This window comes from Melanerpes formicivorus, unplaced genomic scaffold (assembly GCF_026170545.1).
Source record: "Melanerpes formicivorus ecotype bairdi unplaced genomic scaffold, bMelFor1.0.p_v2 SCAF_46, whole genome shotgun sequence".
In the NCBI taxonomy this organism is placed as follows: Eukaryota; Metazoa; Chordata; class Aves; order Piciformes; family Picidae; genus Melanerpes; species Melanerpes formicivorus.
This window is the reverse complement of record NW_027142398.1, coordinates 4,117,724-4,138,547: the sequence shown is the minus strand read 5'-3', so window position 1 is coordinate 4,138,547 and position 20,824 is coordinate 4,117,724. Positions and strand designations below refer to the sequence as shown.

At 63.3% G+C, this 20,824-nt stretch overlaps 1 protein-coding gene across 15 annotated transcripts in view; it reads right to left on the bottom strand.

Moving 5' to 3' along the window:
• The window catches only part of PLEKHA6 (pleckstrin homology domain containing A6), a 58,426-nt gene extending 37,602 nt beyond the window's left edge, over positions 1-20,824 (bottom strand). For 2 of the 15 annotated variants that reach the window (XM_068159715.1, XM_068159716.1), the window contains exons 1-3: positions 20,554-20,687; positions 19,711-19,787; positions 19,042-19,099 (exon numbers count right to left, since the gene is read on the bottom strand). In XM_068159715.1, coding sequence (XP_068015816.1) covers positions 19,042-19,099; positions 19,711-19,787; positions 20,554-20,636 — 218 coding nt within the window. In that variant the 5' untranslated portion in view covers positions 20,637-20,687. Of the gene's footprint in view, positions 1-14,981; positions 15,050-19,041; positions 19,100-19,710; positions 19,788-20,553 lie in introns of those variants that run through there. The other 13 variants (XM_068159723.1, XM_068159722.1, XM_068159724.1 and 10 more) reach the window with 10 other exon arrangements.

Here is a 20,824-nt window from a genome sequence, read left to right as displayed (position 1 = left end):
CCGGCAGGAGCCGGGGCTGGGGAGCTGCAGCAGGTTGGGTTGGGAGCAAGCGTGGTGGGTGCCCTCTACCAGGAACTGGTTTGCTGGGAGCTGGGGAGAGCCTGAGGCTTGTGCTGAGCCTCCAGCGGGATGGGATGGGCTGATAGACATGGGAAGAGCAGTCAGGTGCCAGAGAGATGGGAGATCCCTGCTCTGGGGGCTGGTGGCACAGTGGGTCCTGCTTTCATCCAGGTTGGGGTCACAGGAGGATGCTCCAGGAGACCACTGCCCCCAGCCCAGCCTGGCCCAGAAGCCCCAGGGAATGGACACAGGGACGTGGCACAAACCTCAGCTGCTCAGGGAAGCAGCAAAACTCTGCTTGACCTGACTTGGCCTCATGGCTTCTCCCTCCCCATGCGCCTCCTGCCTCAGCACAACACAGCAGGCGCTGCAGGGGACCGCGGAGGTGACATCCCAGCCCTGTGCTGTGCTGAGGTTGTCACAAAGCTCCTTGGAGGCCCTGAAGCACCAGGATGGAGAGAAGGGAGGAAGGACCTTTTGTCCCAGGCTGGAGCTTGGTTCTTCACCATCACTGGAGCACTAGGGGAGGAAGGGCAGGAGGAGGGGCAGGATGATGCCAGCATCAGGCTCGGACATAAACCTACTGCCCTGGCAGTGCTGGAGAGCAGTGGGGAGATCCTTCCTGTCCCCTGGACATCCCACCCAGGATCCACACAGCCTCCAGGGCTGGCAGCCACAACCACCCCACTCTGCAGACCAGAGAACCCCCCACAACAGCCCCACACCGCTGCCAGCTGCCGCAGAGGGGGCACAGCACCCACCACTGCCTGGTGCTGCAGCATCCCCCGGGGATTGCAGGGGGTTGGCATCACCATGCCTGCTCTGAGATGGAGGGGCTGGGCAGGAAGGGGCTTTTCCAGGCTCTGGGGAAGCAGAGGGGAGGAAGGGCAGCTTCAGCAGAGGGCACAGCAGAGGGCACAGCAGAGGGCACAGAGAGTGCTACCTTACAACAGCCTTCAAACACAACAAAGCAGCAGAGGCAGCTGAGACTCTGCCCCAGCAGAGATGGTTTCCAGCAGCACTTCCAGCAGGTCCCAGCCTTATTCCCGGGCTGGCTCAGCTCAGGGCAGGGCCAGCAGCTGCCCCACGCTTCAGAGACAGCCCCCAGAGCACAAGGGCACGGGCACATCCCCTCGCAGCCATGCCCCGCCGGGGGGTGGGCAGGATGCCACCCTGCATCCCGGAGCTGCACTCAGTGCCTCTGCCCCACTCCCAGCCCTGCCAGCCTTATCGCGGCGCTGCCACACCTTCCATTTAGCTCCCTGAGAGGAGTTTAACCCCTGGCGGAGCGCGGCAGCGCTTTCCCGCGCCCCGTGCCCGTGCCTGGTGGGACACGCTGCCCACCCGCGGGCACGGCCATGCCTCCACCATGCTGCCACCCAGGGCTGCATTCCCCAGCTGCCCTCCCCACCAGCCCTCCCCAGGCCATCCCCCAGCTCGCTGCCTTCCCCAGCACGGTTTGGAACCCCCCCACAGCGTCCCCATCCCTTCGCTCCAGCCCTGGGGGGGCTTCTCCTCCATCCTACCCCCATCCTCCCCCCCTCCGCGTTCCGCTCCTTCCCCTGCCCGTGCGGCAGCTTACGAGGACACAGCACCCACCTGGGGCTCTGCCTACCTGCTCGCCGAGCACTGCCAGGGGGCCAGGCGCTGGGCTGGCTGCCAGGGCGGGGGGGCGGCGGGGCCGGTGGGGAAGGGGGAGCAGCGCCGGTGGCCTCCGAGCGCCGCCGCGTCCGAGCGCGGCTGATAAGCGAGGGCTGAAATCTGAGCCTGCAGGTTGGCTGCTTCCTATATAAACAGCACAGGCACACACACACCCCGGGCACGCCAGCCCCACGCCACTCCCGCTGCTCCCGGCCACGCCACGCACCCCGCAGCCCTCCAACGCAGATGCCCACGTCGCCCAGCCGGCGCCCACCGCTGCCCAAGACCCCCTCCCCACCCCCAGCCACCGGTCACAGCCCCGAGCGTGCTGATGCCAGCTGGAAGCAAAGCCGGGCGCCGGTGGGTGCCACGGTTTAAATGTGTTTGCATTCCCTGCCCCTGGGCAGGGGGAGAGGGTTCTGTGCCCTGGGCAAAGGGAAGGGACCCATCGGTGGGCACCAGATGGGCACCACCTGTCTGGGTGCTACAAACTACGACGCTGGCAAAGCAAACAAGGGTCGGTTTGAAGCTCCTCAAAACAGGTCAGAGGGACTCAGCACCACGCTGGATGGTCTGCCACAGGAGGTTTTGGTGCCCCTCACCCAGCAGGGATGCCACACGGACGCGCCGGGGGTGGGGGTGGGTGCCAGTCACCATCCCTGCCGAGCAGCACGCAGCCAGGGCCACGCTGTGCCACCAAGGGACTTCCGTGTGCCAGCGCTGCCAGGGCCGTGCTTCCCGCGGCAGGACAAAGCCCTGCAGAAGGCAGAGCCCTGCCCTGCTGTTCCCAGCTCTCCAGGCTCACCTGCAGCCAGAACCGGGACGGCCACATACCGCTGGGGGGGTTGGGCTGCGCACACAGCTGCTTGCTTCACCCCAGCCCCAGCCCCTGGGCTCAGCGAGCATTGTGCTGTGTGCCCTTCGCGGGGGGACACACACGAGGCCCACCCCAAGCACTGCCCACGGCAGAGGGGAGTCCCCAGACTGCTTTGCCAGCTGGGGGTGAAGCCGCTCCGTGGCGCGGAGGTGGCCTCGCCGGGCACAGCCGTGGGGACCTCTCCGTGGTCCATGTGGGAACCTGGTGCTGAGAAAGGGCAGCTCAGACGTGGAGGGCTGCCAGCTCTGCCTGAGCACACCCCAGGCTTCCCCCGAGCTCCCGGGGCTGGATGAGGCTGAGGAGTCCCCATCTGGGGTGTGCTGAGCCCCACGGAGCTCGCAGCCAGCTCCCCGCCCCGGTTGCACAAGCGGCCCCGCGGCGCTGCCGGCTGTGCACAAACAACGCAGCCTGTTCGGAGGAGCAGGCAGCACGGGGGGGGGGGGGGCTGCTGCAGGCAGGGCATCGCCCCAGCCACCTGCCTCCAGAGCTTTTATCACCCTGCCCTATCGCTAAGAGGAAGAGCAGGAGATCAGTTGATCCCCAGCCCGGCTGCCCGCAGCTTCCTGGGCATCCTCAAGGCATTTATCCCCCCTGGGGCAGGGCCCTTGGAGCCCTCCCCCCATACACACACACTGAAGAACTACTGTGGCACCAGGACCTCTCCCAGGATGGGCACCAGGGCCACCCCAGAAGCACTTTGACCCCCAGCATCTTGTCAAGGTACTTTGGAAGAGCAAATTTGCTTCTGGAGAGCCCAGAGCAAGGGGGCACAGGGGGCATGAGGTGGCCTCAGGAGGGGATTGCCTCCCCAGGGCCACCCTGGGGGACTTGGTGGGTCCTCCTGCTGTGACCTGCCAGCAGCCCTGGCACTTGGCAGCATTCCTGCCTGGACATCTCCCCTCTGCAGCTCCTCCAGTGCACACCAGCAGCACCCAAAATCACCTCCCAGCAAAGCACCAAGCCCGTGGGGACAGAGCAGAGACCACCAGCGAGGTCCTGCAGGCACAGAAACTGGGGCTGGGGAGAAGCTGAGGGCTCCTCAGGTGGTTCTGAATCCATCACTCCTCCTTCAGCAGCTGGACAAGGCCACAGCCATCTCCTTGGCCTAAAACTGGGGTGGTGGGGGCTGCACTTTCAAGAGGAGATGGGATGGGTTCAATCCTGACCTGCTGCCCCCAGCCCCACTTCCTGCCCCGTCCCTGCATCCTCCACCTGCCCTTGGCAGCAAAGCAGCACTTGGGGCTGCTCTGTGCTCCCACCCCTGCTCCCCCACACAGAGGGACCCCCACGCTGCTGTGCCCACCCCTGAGGAGGGGGACTCACCCCCCCCCACGACACAAACCCTGCTGCCCACCCCTTGCTCCCCTCTCCCCCCCCCAAGCTCCAACCCGTGCCTGAACCCAAGGTCCTGCTTATCTGCAGCACAAGCATGTCTGGTGATAAGCTGGGGGATAAGATAAGGCCCTGAGCAGCCTGGCTGCTATCACAAACCCTTCCTCCGCTGCTGTGTCCCAAGGCTGAGGGGTCCTGCACCCCCTGCACCCCCTCCTGCCTCCCCTCCCCACAGCCTCTCTCACTTTGCTGAGTGGCAAAGGATTCAGCGAGCCCCCAGGCAGCTGCTGCTTGCCGATTCCATTCCCGACTCAGGGGAGAGAGGAAGAGTCAAAAGGCTCTCAAACCCCTCAAATCACACCCAAAAAAACACCCCCACCCCCCCAAAAAAGTGAACAATCAGCCTGGGGAGAGCTGGCAGCAGAGCCCGGGGTGGGGATGGGCACGGGGGGGGCAGAGCAGCTGCTGGCATCAGGCTGGCACCGAGAGCTGGAATTGCAAATCAGGGCAGCTCAGCCAGGCTGAAAGAGGAGAGGCTGCCCAGGAAAACAAAGCCACAGGACCTGGGCATGGGGCACGTGGATGGCACCCCGGGGCTGGCACACACACCTGAGCCTTCCTCACATGGCTTCTCCTCCTCCTCTTCCTCCTCCTCCCCGTGTCACCCCACACTGTGCTGCCAGGAGCTGCCAGGGAGCGATGCCACAGCCCAAGGCAGGAGGCTGCAAGCTTCACCTTCAGAGGCTCTCTCGGTGCCACCTCAAAAGTTGACCTCTCCCTTGGTGCCCCCCCCCGTGCCCAACCCCTTCTCCCCCCTAGCCAAGCTCGGTGCCCTGCGGTGCCTGGCACGGGGAGAGGAGGAGCTGGGATGGGTTGGCACACTCCAGCCCATTCCCAAGGGATCTGCCAACGTGTGGGCACCCCCACCTCGGGTGGAGCCAGCCTGGCCTTTACAAGAGGAGGACTGGGGGGGGGGGGGGGGGGAAGGACCAAAGCAGCTCCCCCCTAAATGCTTCCCTCCCAGCATCCGTGCCAGGCTATAAATAGCCAGCAGGCTCCGTTCTGGCTGCAGGGTGGGGGGGTTCCAACGGGAGCAGAGGGCAGGAGGAAGGGAGAGGAGCCCAGCAGCTCTGGGAGGGGGGATGCTGTGCCAGGATGTGCTGGCTCTCCCTTGGGACAGGGAGAAAGGGCACGGTGGCTACAGGCTGGCAGCCTCTGCCAGCCCAGCGGGGTGACTGTGCCAGCGGGGGAGGGGGGGGGGCAAGTGGGGGCAAGGCAAAGGAAATCCCCAAAGGGCCCTGGAGGCATCGGGGAGGATGCCAGGAGGGAGTGAAAGGCAGCGCTGATAGGAGCTGGGGCAGCCTGCCAGCCTGGCACGGGCGCTGCGGGGGCACACCACCTCCCAGTGCCCCCAGTGCCACCCCTTGGGAGGAGGGGAATGGGAGGAGAGCAAGCACAGAGATCACAGTGCCTGGACCCCAGCTCCCCTCATCCCACCCCAGCTCCCCTCATCCCACCCCAGCTCTCTCCTTCCCACTCCCAGGAGTGAGGTCAGCGCTGACCCCGTGCCAGGCACCCCCTTGGCCCTGGCAGCCTGGAGAGGAGGGCAGAGCTCAGGGGGTGATACTGGGGAGCTCTGGGAAGCAGCCAGGGGTGGGGGGAAGCCCTTAAGTAGAGCCCCACCGCAGGATTGCTGCCTCATTAGGGAGCAATTAGAGACTAATTACGATGGGAACACCCAAAGCCTGATCAGGAAGTGGGGCTGCTGGGTGCCGGGGAGTGCACAAACCTCAGGAGCCCTCTGGAGCAGGCAGGACACGTCACAGGGAGGCATCTGCCCCCACAGAGGTCATCACCCACATCCCCATGCTGCTGCCTCCCTGCCTCAGTTTCCCCACTTGTGGCTGAGCATCCTGCTCCCAGCCCCTGCCCTGCCCCTCCCCAGAGGCAACCATACAGCCCCAGCCCTGCCCTTCACCACAGGACCCTCCAGCAGCCCCAGTTCCACCAGCTCCTCCTCATCCAGGAGCATTCCCATCACCCCACCGGCCCCAGTTCCACCAGCTCCTCCTCATCCAGGAGCATTCCCATCACCCCACCAGCTCCTCCTCACCCAGGAGCATTCCCATCACCCCACCAGCCCCAGCTCCACCAGCTCCTCCTCATCCAGGAGCATTCCCATCACCCCACCAGCCCCAGCTCCACCAGCTCCTCCTCATCCAGGAGCATTCCCATCATCCCACCAGCCCCAGCTCCACCAGCCCTGCCTCGGTGAGGACCATCCCCACCCCACCAGTGCCATCCTGCCACTCTCAAGCTGGCAGCAGGATGCTGCCACCAAGTCCATGGGTCTGGGATTTGGGGTCTGTGCTGCTCCACTGCCATGGGAGCTGAAGCAGCCCCAGGAGCCCCCTCCCAGCAGGACCAGGGGGGTGGTGGCAGCCAGGCTGGGGCCACTCAGCCAGCGCAGGGACAGGGCAGCTCTGCTCTCAGCCACCCCAAAGGCCCTGGCCGGCTGCTAGCAGCAGGTGAACTTTAACCACCCCAATCACATTCCAGCTGGCTCCCCAGCACAGCCCTTATCTGTGGAGGGCCAGCAGGAGCCTGTCCACAGCCCGGAGAGGCCACCAGTGCCCAAGGACACTGGGAACGGGGACAGCTCACTGGGAGAGTGCAGGGCTGGTGCTGACAGGCAGGAGCTGGACCCTCTCTGCCCCACCACCGCGCCCCCATCCTGGGCTGTCCTCACTACCACAGACCCTCGGGGGACGTTTTGCCATCGGCGCCTCCTGGTGTGCCAAGGTCACACCGGCGCCAGATTGCAGCGGGGAGGAGATGTGGGGAGGATGGGGCCAGGATGAGACGCAGAGGAGATGATGGGTGGTGAAGGGCCTGGCATCTGCGGGCACAGGGGGAGGGAGGGAGGGAGGGGAACTGAGCCCTTTCCTTCCCTCTGGGGACTCATCACTGGGATTGCAACTGAGTGGTGGAGCCCGGAGGCTGCAGAGCTCGCACGTAGCTCCTGAAGCCTTCATCTGCCTGACAAGAGAGGGAGCAGCCAGAGCTGGAGCTCCAGGCAGCCCCCACCAAAGGTCACTGAGTTTGCACATTCACAAAACAGCCTTTTAAAGGGGGGGGGGGGGAATAATGGGAAAAAAATCAACGAGGGGGAGGGGAAAAAGGGGAAAAAAAAAGAGGGGGGGGGGAAAAAGGGGGAAATTAAAACAAAAAAGGAGGGAAAAATAAACAACAAAAAGGAAGGGGAAAAGATAAAAATAACAAAAAAGGAGGGAAAAGAAAAAATAAAAAGGAGGGGAAAGAAAAATAACAAAAAAGGAGGAAAAAAGAAAATTAACAAAAAGGAGGGGAAAGAAAAATAACAAAAAGGAGGGAAAAAGGAAAATTACAAAGGAGGGGAAAAGAAAAATAACAAAAAAAGGAGGGAAAAATAAAAATAACAAAAAGGAGGAAAATAAAAAGAACAAAAAGGAGGGAAAAGAAAAACAACAAAAAAGGAGGGAAAACGAAAACTAACAAAAAAGGAGGGAAAAGGAAAATAACCAAAGAAGGAGGGGAAAAAGAAAATAACAAAAAAAAAGGGGGGAAAAGGCAAATAACAAAAAGGAGGGGAAAGAAAAAAGGAGAAAAGGAAAAAAAATCAGCAAAAAAGGAAGGACAGCAAAAAAAAGGTAAAAGGAGGGAAGGAAAAAAATAGCAATAAAAAAGGAGGAAAAAACCCAACCTAAAGAAAGGGAAAAGAATCTCACAATGAAAAGAGGGTTAAATAATAATAATAATAATAAAAAGCCAAGAAAAAGGGGGAAAAAACAGAATAAAAAGGAGAAAGAGGGGGGAAAAGTACTAAAAAGCAGGAAAATAAACCAACAAACAAAGGAACAGAACAAAGCAAAGGAGTAAAAAGGAAGGAAGGAGGAAGGGGGGGGGAAGAAGGGAAATAATTCCCTAAAGATAACCCAAAACAGCAAAAAAGGAGGGAAAGGGGAGGGGAAAAGGAGGGAAAGGGGAGAGGAAAAGGAGGGAAAGGGGAGAGGAAAAGGAGGGAAAGGGGAGGGGAAAATGAGGGAAAGGGGAGGGGGAAAGGAGGGAAAGGGGAGAGGAAAAGGAGGGAAAGGGGAAAGGAAAAGGAGGGAAAGGAGAGAGGAAAAGGAGGGAAAGGAGAGAGGAAAAGGAGGGAAAGGGGAGGGGAAAAGGAGGGAAAGGGGAGGGGGAAAGGAGGGAAAGGGGAGAGGAAAAGGAGGGAAAGGAGAGAAGAAAAGGAGGGAAAGGGGAGGGGGAAAGGAGGGAAAAATCCTCAAACATAATAAAACACAACAAAAAGGAGGAAAAGAGGAGAAAAATAGGAGGGAATAAACCCTCAAACATAACCAAAAACAGCAAAAAGGAGGAAAAGAGGGAAAAAACAGGAGGGAAAAATCCTCAAACAGAATAAAACACAACAAAAAGGAGGGAAAGAGGAGAAGAAAAGGAAGGGAAAAGCCCAAAATGTGACCAAAAACAGCAAAAAGGAAGGAAAGGGTGACCAAAAAAGAGGGGGAAATGTCCAAACCTAATGAAAAACAACCAAAAGGAAGGAGAGGAATCCCTGCACTCACACAGCAGACCTGGCAAAGGCACTGCAGGAGGATCAGAAAGGAGGAGAGGAGCCAGCAAGCCCCGGCCCAGGGTCCTGCCATACCCCACCCCACCCCCAGCACCCCAAGTTTGGGAGGCTGGCAGCAGGCAATGAGCTCCAAAGTGATCAGGGCAGGGCTGACAGCAGCAGGTCCTTATCTCCCTGATCTGCTCCCTGCTTTCTGGGCCCCGAGGCTGCAGCCCCATTTTCAAGCTCTCTGGAAGAATAAGAGGCAGGGAACTGAGCTCCAGAGCATCAGCAGCTGGCCAGGGCCTGGCCTGGCGTTTGGGGAAGCCTTTGAGCAAGAGGGGGCAGAGCTGAACCCTCGAGGTGCAGGTCCCAGCAGGCAGCCTGGCCCCAGGAGCTCGGGAGTTGGGGGTAGAGGGGCATGGGGCTAGGTGACAGAGCCACAGAATGGTCTGGGTTGGAAGGGACCTCCAAAGGTCACCCAGTCCAGCCCCCTCTGCAGCCAGCAGGAGCATCCTCAGGCAGATCAGGTTGCCCAGCGCTGGTGACTCCATGAGGATGGGGCTGGAAAGGGAGAGTGGGAGCCTGGAGCAGGAGCTGAGCCACCCCCAAGGGCGTTCCAAGCCCTGCCGAGGCCACATCTGGAGTGCTGAGTCCTGTTCTGGGCTCCCCAGCTCAAGAGGGAGAGTCCAGCTGGGGCTAGGAGGAGGATGAAGGCGCAGATGCGTGGTGAGGAGAGGCTGGGAGCCCTGGGGGCCATGGCAAAGGGATGGGATTTAAAGCTGTTTCCACCCCCCCAGGATACTGTGCCCGGCGCTGGCTCTGCCCTGGGCACACTCAGCCCATCCTCACCCAGCACCCAGCACAGCCCCCTGGGGGGCCAGCAGCCCAGGGTGGGTGCCAAGCCCAGCACCCACTGGGTGAGCAGCAGCTCGGGTGCCCAGTGGGTGCTCCAGGAAGGGGTGGGCACGGGGCTGGCCCTGCCAGCTGGCGCAGAACCGGCCGGGCCGGGCCGGGCGCGCTGCCGGCGCTGCCAGACTGGTCCTGGCTGTTCTGCTGGGCGCCAGCCCCGGGTGGGAGCCTGCCCCACAGCACATCATCCCCCGCAGCTGTGGGGCAGGAGTGCTGCTCCCACCCCAGCTGCACCCACAGAGGCGGCTCCCACGCAGCCCAGCCCCAGAGGAGCCTGGGGGTGCTGGTGCCAGTGCCCTCACCACGTGGCAGCCACACGCCTGCTGCCAACCTGGGCTGGCCCTTAGCGAGCTGCCAGTGGCTGGTGAGAGGTGCCAGGCTTTGGGGGCACCCAGCTGCTGCCAGCACTAGGTGAGGAAGCCTTGGAGGGCATCACCATCTCCCTGTGCTGCAGGCCTCCTGCTGCTCAGCAAGGCACAAGTGGCCCTGGCTCAGGTGGCAGTGGGAGGATGCAGCAGGAGGCTCTCTGCTGGGTCACAGAGGAAACCGTGGGGGACAAGCCCCAGGTCCCACCCCCTCAGCCCTGTTTCCCAGGGACTGGAGACACAATGGGGATGAGGAAAGGTGACAGTGACAGTGGAGGGGTCGGCCCAAGCCCTGCACCACTCAGGTCCTGCCTCCCTGCTCTGAGAACAAAGGGCTGCACAGAAAGGCTCCGGTGGCCACTTAATGGCCAGCGAGGGGCTCAGGGGTGGGAACTCCTCTGCTTCAAATTACCAGAGAAGCACTGAGCAGCTGCTGGGAGCCCTGGCGCGGTGGGGACAGGAGGTGGTGGAAGAAATGCCCCAGCTGGCCTGGTCTGGCAGGCTGCAGCCGTGGGGCAGGCAGTGGGGCAGGCAGGGAGAACGAGCCAGAGGGACATGGCACAGGAGAATCACAGGCACGGCACAGGGGACACCAGGCAGGGGATCACCAACGTGCCACGGAGGGGGAGGGGGCGCTGGAGCAGGGAGTTTGCCGACATGATGCCAGGCGTGCACAAAAGCTGTCTCATTATCCCCTAATTAGTGCCTTGCCAGCTCCTGCAATTAACACTCATGCAAGTGGCTGTTGTTGAGGTAAACAGAGGGTTAGAAGCACCCTAGAGAGCGGGGAGGGCCTGGCAGGGTGCAGACCACCCATGGGCATACACCCAGGAGCAGGTCTGGTGATAAGGACCTTGCAAGGCCGGTGGCACTGCCCCAGAGCGTGCCAGGAGAGCAGGGCATCACCCAGCACTGTGCAGCAGGGAGCACTCGTGCTCCACGGGGGAAAGGAGGAGAAACCTTCTCCCAGGAGGCAGGAGCAGACTCCAGGCTGTGAGTCCTTCCTTGGAGGTGGCCAAGCCTCCCTCCCGCCCAGCACACCCCGGCAGGAGCCTTCCCCTTCTGAAACATCAAAGGGAAGCAATCACCCAGGTCTGAAATGGCCTTTCTCCAGCTGACCCAGAAACAGGGATCAAGAGCTGTCTCATCCCTTAATTGAGAAGTTGGTGACTTTGAATCTTTATTAAAGAGCTTTGGGGCATGCACAGATTAAGGGCACAACTGACCACTGCCATCACCCAGCCTGATTCCCCACATGCCATGGCCAGAGCAAGCTCACCCCGTGGCTGCTGCTCCCCCAGGAGCCCTCCCTGGGCTCTCTCCAGGCTCTTTGCACTGCTGCTGCTGCTGAGTGAAAACTGGAACCACAGCAGAAACCAAGAGGGCACCAAGCTGGCCTGCACAGAAACAACTCACTCCTAGGGGTTTAGCCTCTGTGGGCTCTCCTTCTCTGGAGACTTTCAGGACTCAGGACACCCAGGACCTGGATGTGTTCCTGTGTGACCTGCCCTGGGTGATCCTGCTCTAGGGATCCCTTCCTACCCCTGCACCATTCCATGATTCAGCTTTGGATGCTGGGAGGAGCAGGCAGGGTTCTGAGGGGGCTCAGAGTACTCTGCCCCCTTCCCTCCTTCTCCCTACAGCTCATCTTCCCTTTCCCACCTGCCCTTCATCCCCATGCTGGGAGATGCTCTCCTGCAGTGCCACGAAATGAGGGTAAAGAAAGGGTGGTGAGGCCCTGGCACAGGCTGCCCAGGGAGGTGGTGGAGTCACCACCCCTGGAGGTGTCCCAAAACCCGAGGAGCTGTGGCACCTGGGGCCATGGTTCAGTGGCCGTGGAGGTGTTGGGTTGGTAGCTGGAGGGGATGATCCCAGAGGGCTCTTTCCAGCCCCTGTGAAAGTGGAGGTGGTTTAGGCAAGGGGTGGCTGGCAGGGCACAGGGCACCCCCTGCTCCCCACGCTGTGGTGGGTGGGAAGGAGCTGTGTGGGAGGCAGGAGCTTCCCCAGGAGGGTGCAGAGCTGCCAGATGCCTGGCAGAAAGGAGGCTGAGGAGGAGACAGCAGATTCCTCCCTGCACTGCTCCTGCCTGCTGCGGGCTGCCGTGTTTCAGCTGAAGGCAAACAGGAGGGGAGATGCTGCTGCAGCTGCCTGCCAGAGCCAGGAGCCAGCCAAGGCTCCCAGCTCTCCCCTCCAGCCAGAAAAGCCAGGCAGGACAACCCCCCAGCCCTGCTACAGCCCAAGGAGCAGAAAACAACCCCCAACCCCTGCCCATCTGCTGTGGGTTCAGGCAGCCCCAGCAGCCCTGAAAGGATTAAGTCCCACGGTGCCCATCCAGCCTGCTGCTGGTGCCCAGTGCCAGGCCTGGCTGCAGGGCACACACACACACTCCTGACACACCTCCCGTGGCATGGAGAGCCACGGCTGGCATGCAGGATGGTGTTTGGTGCATCTCCACCATGCTGGGGGGTGGGAAGCTTCATCCTGGTGCAGCTGCTTCACCCCAGCAGCACCAGGCGTGGAGCTCACCCTCCTGCCTGCTCCTCTCCCTCCTGCCTGCTCCTCTCCCTCCTGCCTGCTCCTCTCCCTCCTGCCTGCTCCTCACCCTCCTGCCTGCTCCTCTCCCTCCTGCCTGCTCCTCACCCTCCTGCCTGCTCCTCTCCCTCCTGTCTGCTCCTCTCCCTCCTGCCTGCTCCTCACCCTCCTGTCTGCTCCTCTCCCTCCTGCCTGCTCCTCTCCCTCCTGCCTGCTCCTCACCCTCCTGTCTGCTCCTCACCCTCCTGCCTGCTCCTCACCCTCCTGCCTGCTCCTCTCCCTCATCCCTGCCAGCCCAGTGGCTGCTCCTGCTGGTTTCTATGGGAACTCAGCAGGAAAACGGTTTCCAGCAAGGCCAGTGCTGGCCCAGCAACCCAGACCCAGGCAGGAGCCTGGGGTTTGCCTGGAGGACCTCCTCGTGCCTGGCCTTGCCCCCTGTCTCCTCACTCTGAGGGGGCAGCCAGGGGCGCAGGGTGATGGAGTGCTCAGGGCCAGCACGGTGCTGGTGGCCCACGGCTTGCTGGGCTCCCCAGGGTGGGCTGGGGGTCCAAGGGCTGCTCCCCACAGCCAGACTGTGGCTGAGGCAGCCCCAGAGCAGGCAGAGGGGCCAAGCTCTGTGCCCACCATGTGATTTTCAGCAGAGGCTCAAGAATTTTAATGCCTTGGCCACCCCCTCTCAGGGACCTAATCCTGGCTCTGGTCCCCTAGAGGGTGGCTGGGGGTGGGTAATGGGGATGGGTGACCCCCAGTCCTGGCTTCTGTGAGGGGGAGGAGGACAAGGGGACATGTAGGGACAAGGAGCAGTGAAGACTGGAGCAGGACAGGAGCTGTCCTTACCGATGAAGAAAGGCCAGCAGGGGCCAGGGGAAGGACCCGGAGCTGCCACCCGCACAGAGCCCGCTGAGTGCACCGCAGGCTGAGCCATACTGGGAGCAGTGCTGTGGCCAGCAGCACCCCCAGCCCCTGCTGCAGCCCCGGGGGATGGATGTGGAGCAGCCTGCAGCTGCTCTTGACATGGAGAAGTGGGAGAAGCCAGGGGGTGCTGCCGACTGCCAGCTGCGGAGCAGCGCTGCCTGCCTGCCTGCCTGCCTGCCAGGATCTGCCTCTGCCCCAGCGAACGCCACCCCCACGGCCCTGGCAGACCTGCCCGCGCCCCTCCGCACCCCGGGCTGGCCACACGTCCCCTCCCCGCTGCAGCTTCGCTCTCCCCTCCCAGCGCAGAGGGATTACACGGCGGCTCCAGCAGCCATCTGGAAGCGGGGAGCCAACCCCCCCTGCTCCCAGGGGACCGCGGCACACGGCACGGGCAGGATGGCAGCGCCAGCAGGGGCAGATCAAACCCAGGCACACAACACTCTGCCCTCCCACACCACTGCCCGGCTCTCGGAGGACCGCAAAGCCCCTCCAAAGAGGTGCTGGAAGGCTTGGACCTCCCCCTGCAGAGGGGCACAGCGACCGGAGCTGGGTGTCCGCACAGCGAGAGCTGCAGCAGGATGGCCAAGGGTGACCGAGGGTGGCCCAGGGTGACCAGTCCGGCCAGGAGGATGGCCCAGGGTGACCAGTCCGGCCAGCCCTTTCCTGCGCTGGGGTTTGACAGCCCCGTGGTGTATTTTCCATGCCCCATCATGTGATGGCTCAGAGCCTGCTCCCTCGGAGCTCTCCGCGGCGCAACAAAGCTGCGATTGACTGCTCGGGGTAGCGGCTGCGGCTGGCGCCTCGGCTCCAGCCCCGCCAGACACCTCCGTGCAGGGGGGGCCAAGCAAGAAGAGCATCTCGCAGTGACAAGCATCCCCGAGGCGGTTCTCCCTCGCTCTCCACCAAGGAGGAGGAAGAGGAGGAGGAGGAGGAGGCAGGCTCTCTGCTAAGCAGCAAGCAGAGAGGATGGGAGCCACGGAGCCCAGGGAAGCGCTGGGGTCCCTAGGAAGCGCCAGACGACATCTCGGCTCCATCCATCCATCCGTCCGTCCGTCCATCCGTCCATCCATCCACCTCTTCACCCATCCCTCCATCCATCATCACAGCTCATCCTGGCTGAGACCTCAGCAAAGCTACCAGCCCTGGGGACCAGCCCCAGCATGCAAGGTTGGGGGTGCTTCGCTCATCCTGGGGGGGATTACAGCCACGGAGGTTTGGGGGTGCTGAGCCAGGGGCTCCAAAAGCCAGGTCTCCCCTAAAGCCTCCTCTGCGGGGTCCCCAGCCTGCTCCCGCGGGGGTCTGGGGACACAAACCAGCGCACTGCACATAAACACACCATGGAGACAGCTCGGGGAGGGGGGAGGAGGCACTTCTCACCGAAAGCACAGCAGGAGGGGCGCGGGGGTTCAAGAAGAGCCTGGCCCCCAGCTCCCCAGGACAGCCGGGGGGTGCTGTCCCCCACAGCGCATCCCGGGTTTGGCCATGGGGCACCCCACAGGAGGCTGGGACCCCCATCTCGGCTGGACCACAGGTGCCTCGCACCCTTCCCCTAACAGATCACCTCCTGCACAGCTCACAGCACCCCCGCCCCACAGCAGACGTCCCCGATGGGGGGGGCTGCTCCGCTGCTCCGCTGCTCCCCCCACACCCCCCCCGCCGCAGCGCCTGAGAGGAAGAGGAGGAGGAGGAGGAAGAAGAGGAGGAGGAGGAAGAGGTGGAGGAAGGGAGCCGCACCGGGGGCACTCACCGTGTGGGGTGGGCAGCGGTCGGGACCCCCCCGCCTCCTACGGGCGCAGCATCCTCCCGGGCAGCCCCAGCCGGAGCCGGAGCGCAGCCGGAGCTGGGCATGCTCGGGGGCCGCCGAGCAGCACGTGATGCCGGGCTGGCACCGAGCACGGCGAGGGGGGGGGGGACGGCAACGACTGCCGCCCCCGCTCCGCCACCCTGTCCCCCCTGCATCACCCGCGGGGGACCGCAGCGCCCCCCTTCCGCATCACCCGGGGGGAGCCGCGGCCGCGCTGCCCCCCACTCACCCACCGCAGCACAGCGAGGTGCAAGGGGTCGGGAATGGGACCGGACCACACTGCCCCCCCTCCCCCTTCCCTCCCACCTTGCTCTCCTCTCTCCTGCAGCCCGGGGGGGGCGGCACTCGGAGCCCTGCTCCCCTCTCCTACATCCCAGCACCAGGTGGAGACCAGGAGTGTGCTGCCCCCCACCTCTGACAGTCCAGCATCGGGGGTCCAGCCTGGACCACCCTCCCCCTGGCATCCCAGCATCAGTGGAACGACCACGATTAACCCCCCCGGGGTGTGCCCAGCCAGGCTCAGGCAGCATCCCTACACCCCAGGATGCAGAGAGGATGCAGCAGCAGCAGCCCAGCAGCCACAGGTTCTTCTCTGGTGCATGAAGGCCACCACTAGGTCCCCTGGGCCATGCCAGGGACCAGGGGTGGCTCAGGCAGGGCTGGCAGGAGCCTTCCCCAGCCCTGGCCTGGTGGCTGGATGGTTCCCAGTCTGCAGAGCTGGGTGCTGCCAGAGGTGCTGGGGAGCTGCAGACTCCCTGCCTCCAGCAATGGCACCGTGCCCTGACCTATGGCACTGCCTCACCCCTGCCTGGCAGAGCTGCTGGGCACCACGGATGGGGCCCCACCTGCACCCAACCAGAGTGGCTCAGACCCTGCAGCACCCAAGGACCCTTCACCCTCTGCAGCTGAGCTGGCATGGGGGAGATGTGAGCTCTCCAGGAAGGAAAAACCAGCAGCTGCCCTTGATCCTCTAATCCCCCCCTCAGCCACAGGCCACTGGGGATGGGGATGGCTTTCACTGGATGCTCTGCCCTGCAGCTCCCTTTCCTTTCCCCCCACCCCAGCAATGAGATCCTCCCTCCCTGCCAGCCTGCAGCAGAGAGACTCCCAAGCTGTCCCCACCCCAAGGTCACTATCCCCAAGCCATTCCCTTGCCCCACAGGCAGAGGACACCTGCTGGGGTGACTTTACTCTCTCCCTGCCCTGCTGCCACCCAGGAGTGCCCCAAAAGCTGACAACCAGGCCAGGAAGCCCACGAGCAACTGGGGAGCTGCAGCGTTCAGGGGGCAGTGAGAGCAGCACCAAGCACCTGGGTGCCCCAGGCGGGTCAGGAGCCAGCTGTTCCCTACCCCCTTGCCCAGACAAGAGGGCCACGGTGCTGCCACATCACCTGCTGAGGGCACAGGCCCAGCAGGACCTTTTCTTCTGCAGGCAGGAGCAGGGTGGGGAGAGGAGCCCCTGAGCCAGCAGTGCTTCCCCATGGCAGCAGCCGGCAGGGGCACAGGGCTGCGCAGCTCCCGGGCTGGCAGAGGCAGGAGGGTCGCCCAGCGCGGCAGGGATCCAGCTGTTCTGCAGCTGTGCCCGGCGCACACACACGTGTGCAGCAACGTGCAGGGCATGCACCGCTGCGCCAGCCTCGGTGCCACCTTGTGGGTACTGTGGCAAAGGCAGGAGGCAGCGCAGCCGGGGGCGGGGGGTCTGCCGCTCCCCCAGCTCCAGCCCGGGGCAGTTCCCTGCTCTGCTGTGCCGTCCCCAGCCGCTGCGGAGCGCAGGGACCGGCGCTGACGCCGGGGCCGGGTGACAGGAGGACCGGGGCCGGGTCTCAGGAGGACCGGGGCCGGGTGACAGGAGGACCGGGGTCGGTGTGGAGCAATCAGCACCACAGATGGGTTTGTGGAGGCCCCATCCCTGCAGACATTGCAGGTCAGACTCTTTGGGGCTCTGAGCAGCCTGCTCCTGCTGAAGATGTCTCTGCTCACTGCAGGGGGCTGGGCAAGGGGAGCTTTGAAGGTCCCTTCCAGCCCTGTGCATTCTATGGCTCCGTGGTTTGGGTGGGAAGGGAACTTCAGAGCTCATCCAGTCCCCCCCAGACACCCTGCAGCCAGCAGGGACATCCCCAGCCAGAGCAGGCTGCTCACAGCCCCAAACAACCTGACCTGGAGTGGTGCCAGGGCTGGGACATCTCCTACCTGCTTGGGCAGCCTGGGCCAGGGCCTCACCAGCCTCAGCACAAAAAATCCCTCCCTCCTCTCCACTCTGAATCTCCCTCTTCCAGTTCCAGCCATCCCCCCCTGGCCTGTCAGGAGGACAAGCCCTGCCCTGCAGGAGTGTGGCAGAAGTGCTGCAGGCAGCAGCCTGAACCCAACCAGGAGGTTCTCCACCGAAGCCCTCACCCAGCAGCCCCACTCCTGGCAGCCTCAGTGGCTGCAGGACTCAAAGGCAGGGCTGGCTGGAGGACACCTTGGCCCTGCTGGGCAGACAGAGTGGATCACAGCAGTGCTCTGCACAGCCCACCTCGGGATCTTTGCTCTGGCAGGTTTATGGCTGTCTGAGCACACAGAGGAGCCTCTGTCTGCAGGGCTGGGCTCAAAGATCTCCTCTGAAACTCCCTCACCCAGCAGGACCTGGAGCCCCAGCACGAGGTGAGGCAGCAGCCTGCAGCTCAGCTTGTCTAGACAGCAGCATCAGAGAGGAGAAGGCTCCAGGGAGACCTCAGAGCAGCCTGCCAGTACCTGAAGGGGCTGCAGGAGAGCTGCAGGAGGACTTTGGAAGGGCTTGGAGTGACAAGGACAAGGGACAATGATTTGCAGCTGGAGCAGGGGAAAGTCAGACTGGACATGAGGAGGAAGTTTTTCACTGTGAGGCTGCTGAGACACTGGAAGGGGTTGCCCAGAAAAGCTGTGGATGCCTCATCCCTGGAGGGGTTCAAGGCCAGGATGAGCAACCTGGGCTGGTGGGAGGTGTCCCTGCCCGTGGCAGGGGCTTGGAACTGGCTGAGCTTTCAGGTCCCTTCCAACTCAAACCAATCTGTGACCACTCCAGCAGGGTCCCAGGCCTTGGACTGGAGGCAAGGAAGGGGCAAGACACAAAGGGAAGCATCACATTGGGATGAACTGGGAGCGAAGCCTTGGGCCAGATCTTCACTGAGCTACACTGCTCTTGCCTCAGCCCCAGTAACAAAACCAGCTCTGCACTGCCTGCCTGGGGCAGCTCCGTGCCCCAGGGACCCTCTGCACCGCAGGGCTCCCTCCCACCAGGGCTGCTGGGCCCCGGAGGAAGTCCCCAGAGGGCTCCAGGGGACTTTTCACCCGAGGGATGGCGCAGGGTGGGGGGCTGGCTGGCTCACCCACGGCACCCTGGAGCTGCTGAAGCTCTCAGAAGAGACATTTGCATCTGAAAGGGCAGCTCGGCACAGGAGCTCCCTTCTGTGCAGGGACATTTGCCTGTCCCAGGCTGCAGGCTGCAGGTGCAGGAGCATGGCCCAGAGCTGGGTCTGGTTCCTGCTGATGACACACAGGGACTGCCACAGCCACCCAGGGACAGGCAGCTCCACCCTGGCCCTGCTGCCCAGGTGTGCAGGGCTTGGTGACCACAGCACCCAACCTGCCTGTGAGACAGTTCCATACACCCCTCCCACAGCCAGCCCCCTGCTTCCTCCCTCACCAGCAGGGCCTCCAGCTTTGTCCAGCTGCTGCGACCCTGAGACCACCACAAGCACCTCTGCAGCAGCCTGGGATGAGGCACAGCAGGGCTGTGGGCACCCACCCAAGCCTGACATGCCCCTGGCCCCATCCTGCAGCAACTGCTGTGCTCCAAAGCCTTCCCAGCTGCACCTTCACCGCCCTGGGTCCCCCCTGAGCCTGGACTGCAGAACCCTCCTGCACTCTCAGGCATGTGGGGAGCTGCTGCCTCTGGGCAGAGCCAAGCCCAGGGAGAAGCATCCTCCAAGGCTGCCGTGGCAGGAAGAGAGAAGCTTCTCTCCCCTAAGCCCCTTCTCACTTACTTGATGAAGTAGAAGCCCCCATGCAGCGTGGTGTCCACCTCCCAGCCTCGGGGCAGCCCTGGAAGGACAGGGCAGAAGCAGGGGTCACCCTCCTTTGCCCCACACAGCTCCTGCCCCCCTGCCTGTGCCCTGCTGGGGGCTGGGCAGCTGCACCAGGGCTCAGAGCTTGCCTGAAGGATCTGCTGGTGGACCTTGGTGTCTCACCAAGGCCACACTTCCCCAGCAGGCAGCCATGGAGGAGACCATCTCGCAGGAGGCATCAGTAGGGAAGGGTAGGAGCATGGGCAGGGAGCTGTGGCACCATCACGACCCCTGGGGGATGCCACGTCCTGGGGTGTGCTCTCACACACTCAGACTGTGCTTACAAAGCAGTTTGGGTCCCCTCCCCATCAGCAACAGGTCTCAGAGACCTCAGGGAGTCTCTCTTCTGCAGGAGGCTCTCACAAGCCCCCCAAGAACATCTCTGCAGCTGGGAACTCCCTGCCCGAGACACGCAGCAGCAGCAGCAGCAGCTCCTCGAGCATCACTCAAAGCCCCCCAACCCTCCTCAGCTGTTTTGGGGCCTCCAGTGAGTGCCTTTTGGGAGGGTTTCACTCCACAGCTGCAGATCCTGACCAGTGTCTGGAGAGGCCACAGAGCAAACCCCAGGAGCCAGGAGCTGTCCCTTACCAGCACAGGAGAAGTGCCCACTCTGGATGGAGTAGCCTGTGCCAGGGTGCACCCAGCTGGTGGACTTGGTCTCATCGCTGTGGAAGACAAAGAGTGGAGGCTGTCAGCACCCAGGGGGGCCCAGGGAGCCCCTTCCCATTGCTGGGCAAGGGTCCTTGCAACATGGGGGACTTATCCACGGGGGGGGAGGACACCAACACACCAGTTTTAGGGTAAGAGTGGAACAGCAGCCGGGAGGCTGGGACAGCAGGGAGAGGAGCAGGGGGCAGGGAGGGATGGGCAGGGGGCAAGGAGGGATGGGCAGGGGGCAAGGAGCGATGGGCAGGGGGCAAGGAGAGATGAGCAGGGGGCAAGGAGGAATGGGCAGGGGGCAAGGAGGAATGGGCAGGGGGCAAGGAGAGATGGGCAGGGGGCAAGGAGAGATGGGCGGGGGCAAGGAGGGATGGGCAGGGGGCAAGGAGGGATGGGCAGGGGGCAGGGAGGGATGGGCAGGGGGCAAGGAGAGATGAGCAGGGGGCAAGGAGAGATGAGCAGGGGGCAAGGAGCGATGGGCAGGGGGCAAGGAGCGATGGGCAGGGGGCAAGGAGGGATGGGCAGGGGGCAAGGAGAGATGAGCAGGGGGCAAGGAGCGATGGGCAGGGGGCAAGGAGAGATGGGCAGGGGGCAAGGAGGGATGGGCAGGGGGCAAGGAGCGATGGGCAGGGCAAAGCAGCCAGGCACAGAGCTTACAGCAGCGGGGATCCCTTGTTCCCAGCCCAGACTAAGCTCTTGCCCCCCCTGCAGCCCCCCCAGGCATGCAGCCAGCTGAGCCCCCTCCCTGCAGCCCCCTGGGCGGGCTCCTACTTGATGAAGAAGACTCGGCCGTCCCCGCAGACGCCGTAGGTCCACCTGCCCGGCAGGTCCAGCCACTCGATGTCATCCCCCATGGGGACGGTCGTGGGGGGAAGGGGCTGGGCACAGGGCGGCCCCACGCTGCCAGGAGGTGCAGTGGCACCCGGCGGCCTCACGCTGGGACGGTGGCACCCGGCTCAGGAGGTGCCAAGCAACTGGCGGTGTCGTGGCCCCCGGCCCCCGGCCCCGGCCGGGAGCAAACCCTCGCTGAGCTCAGCCCTTC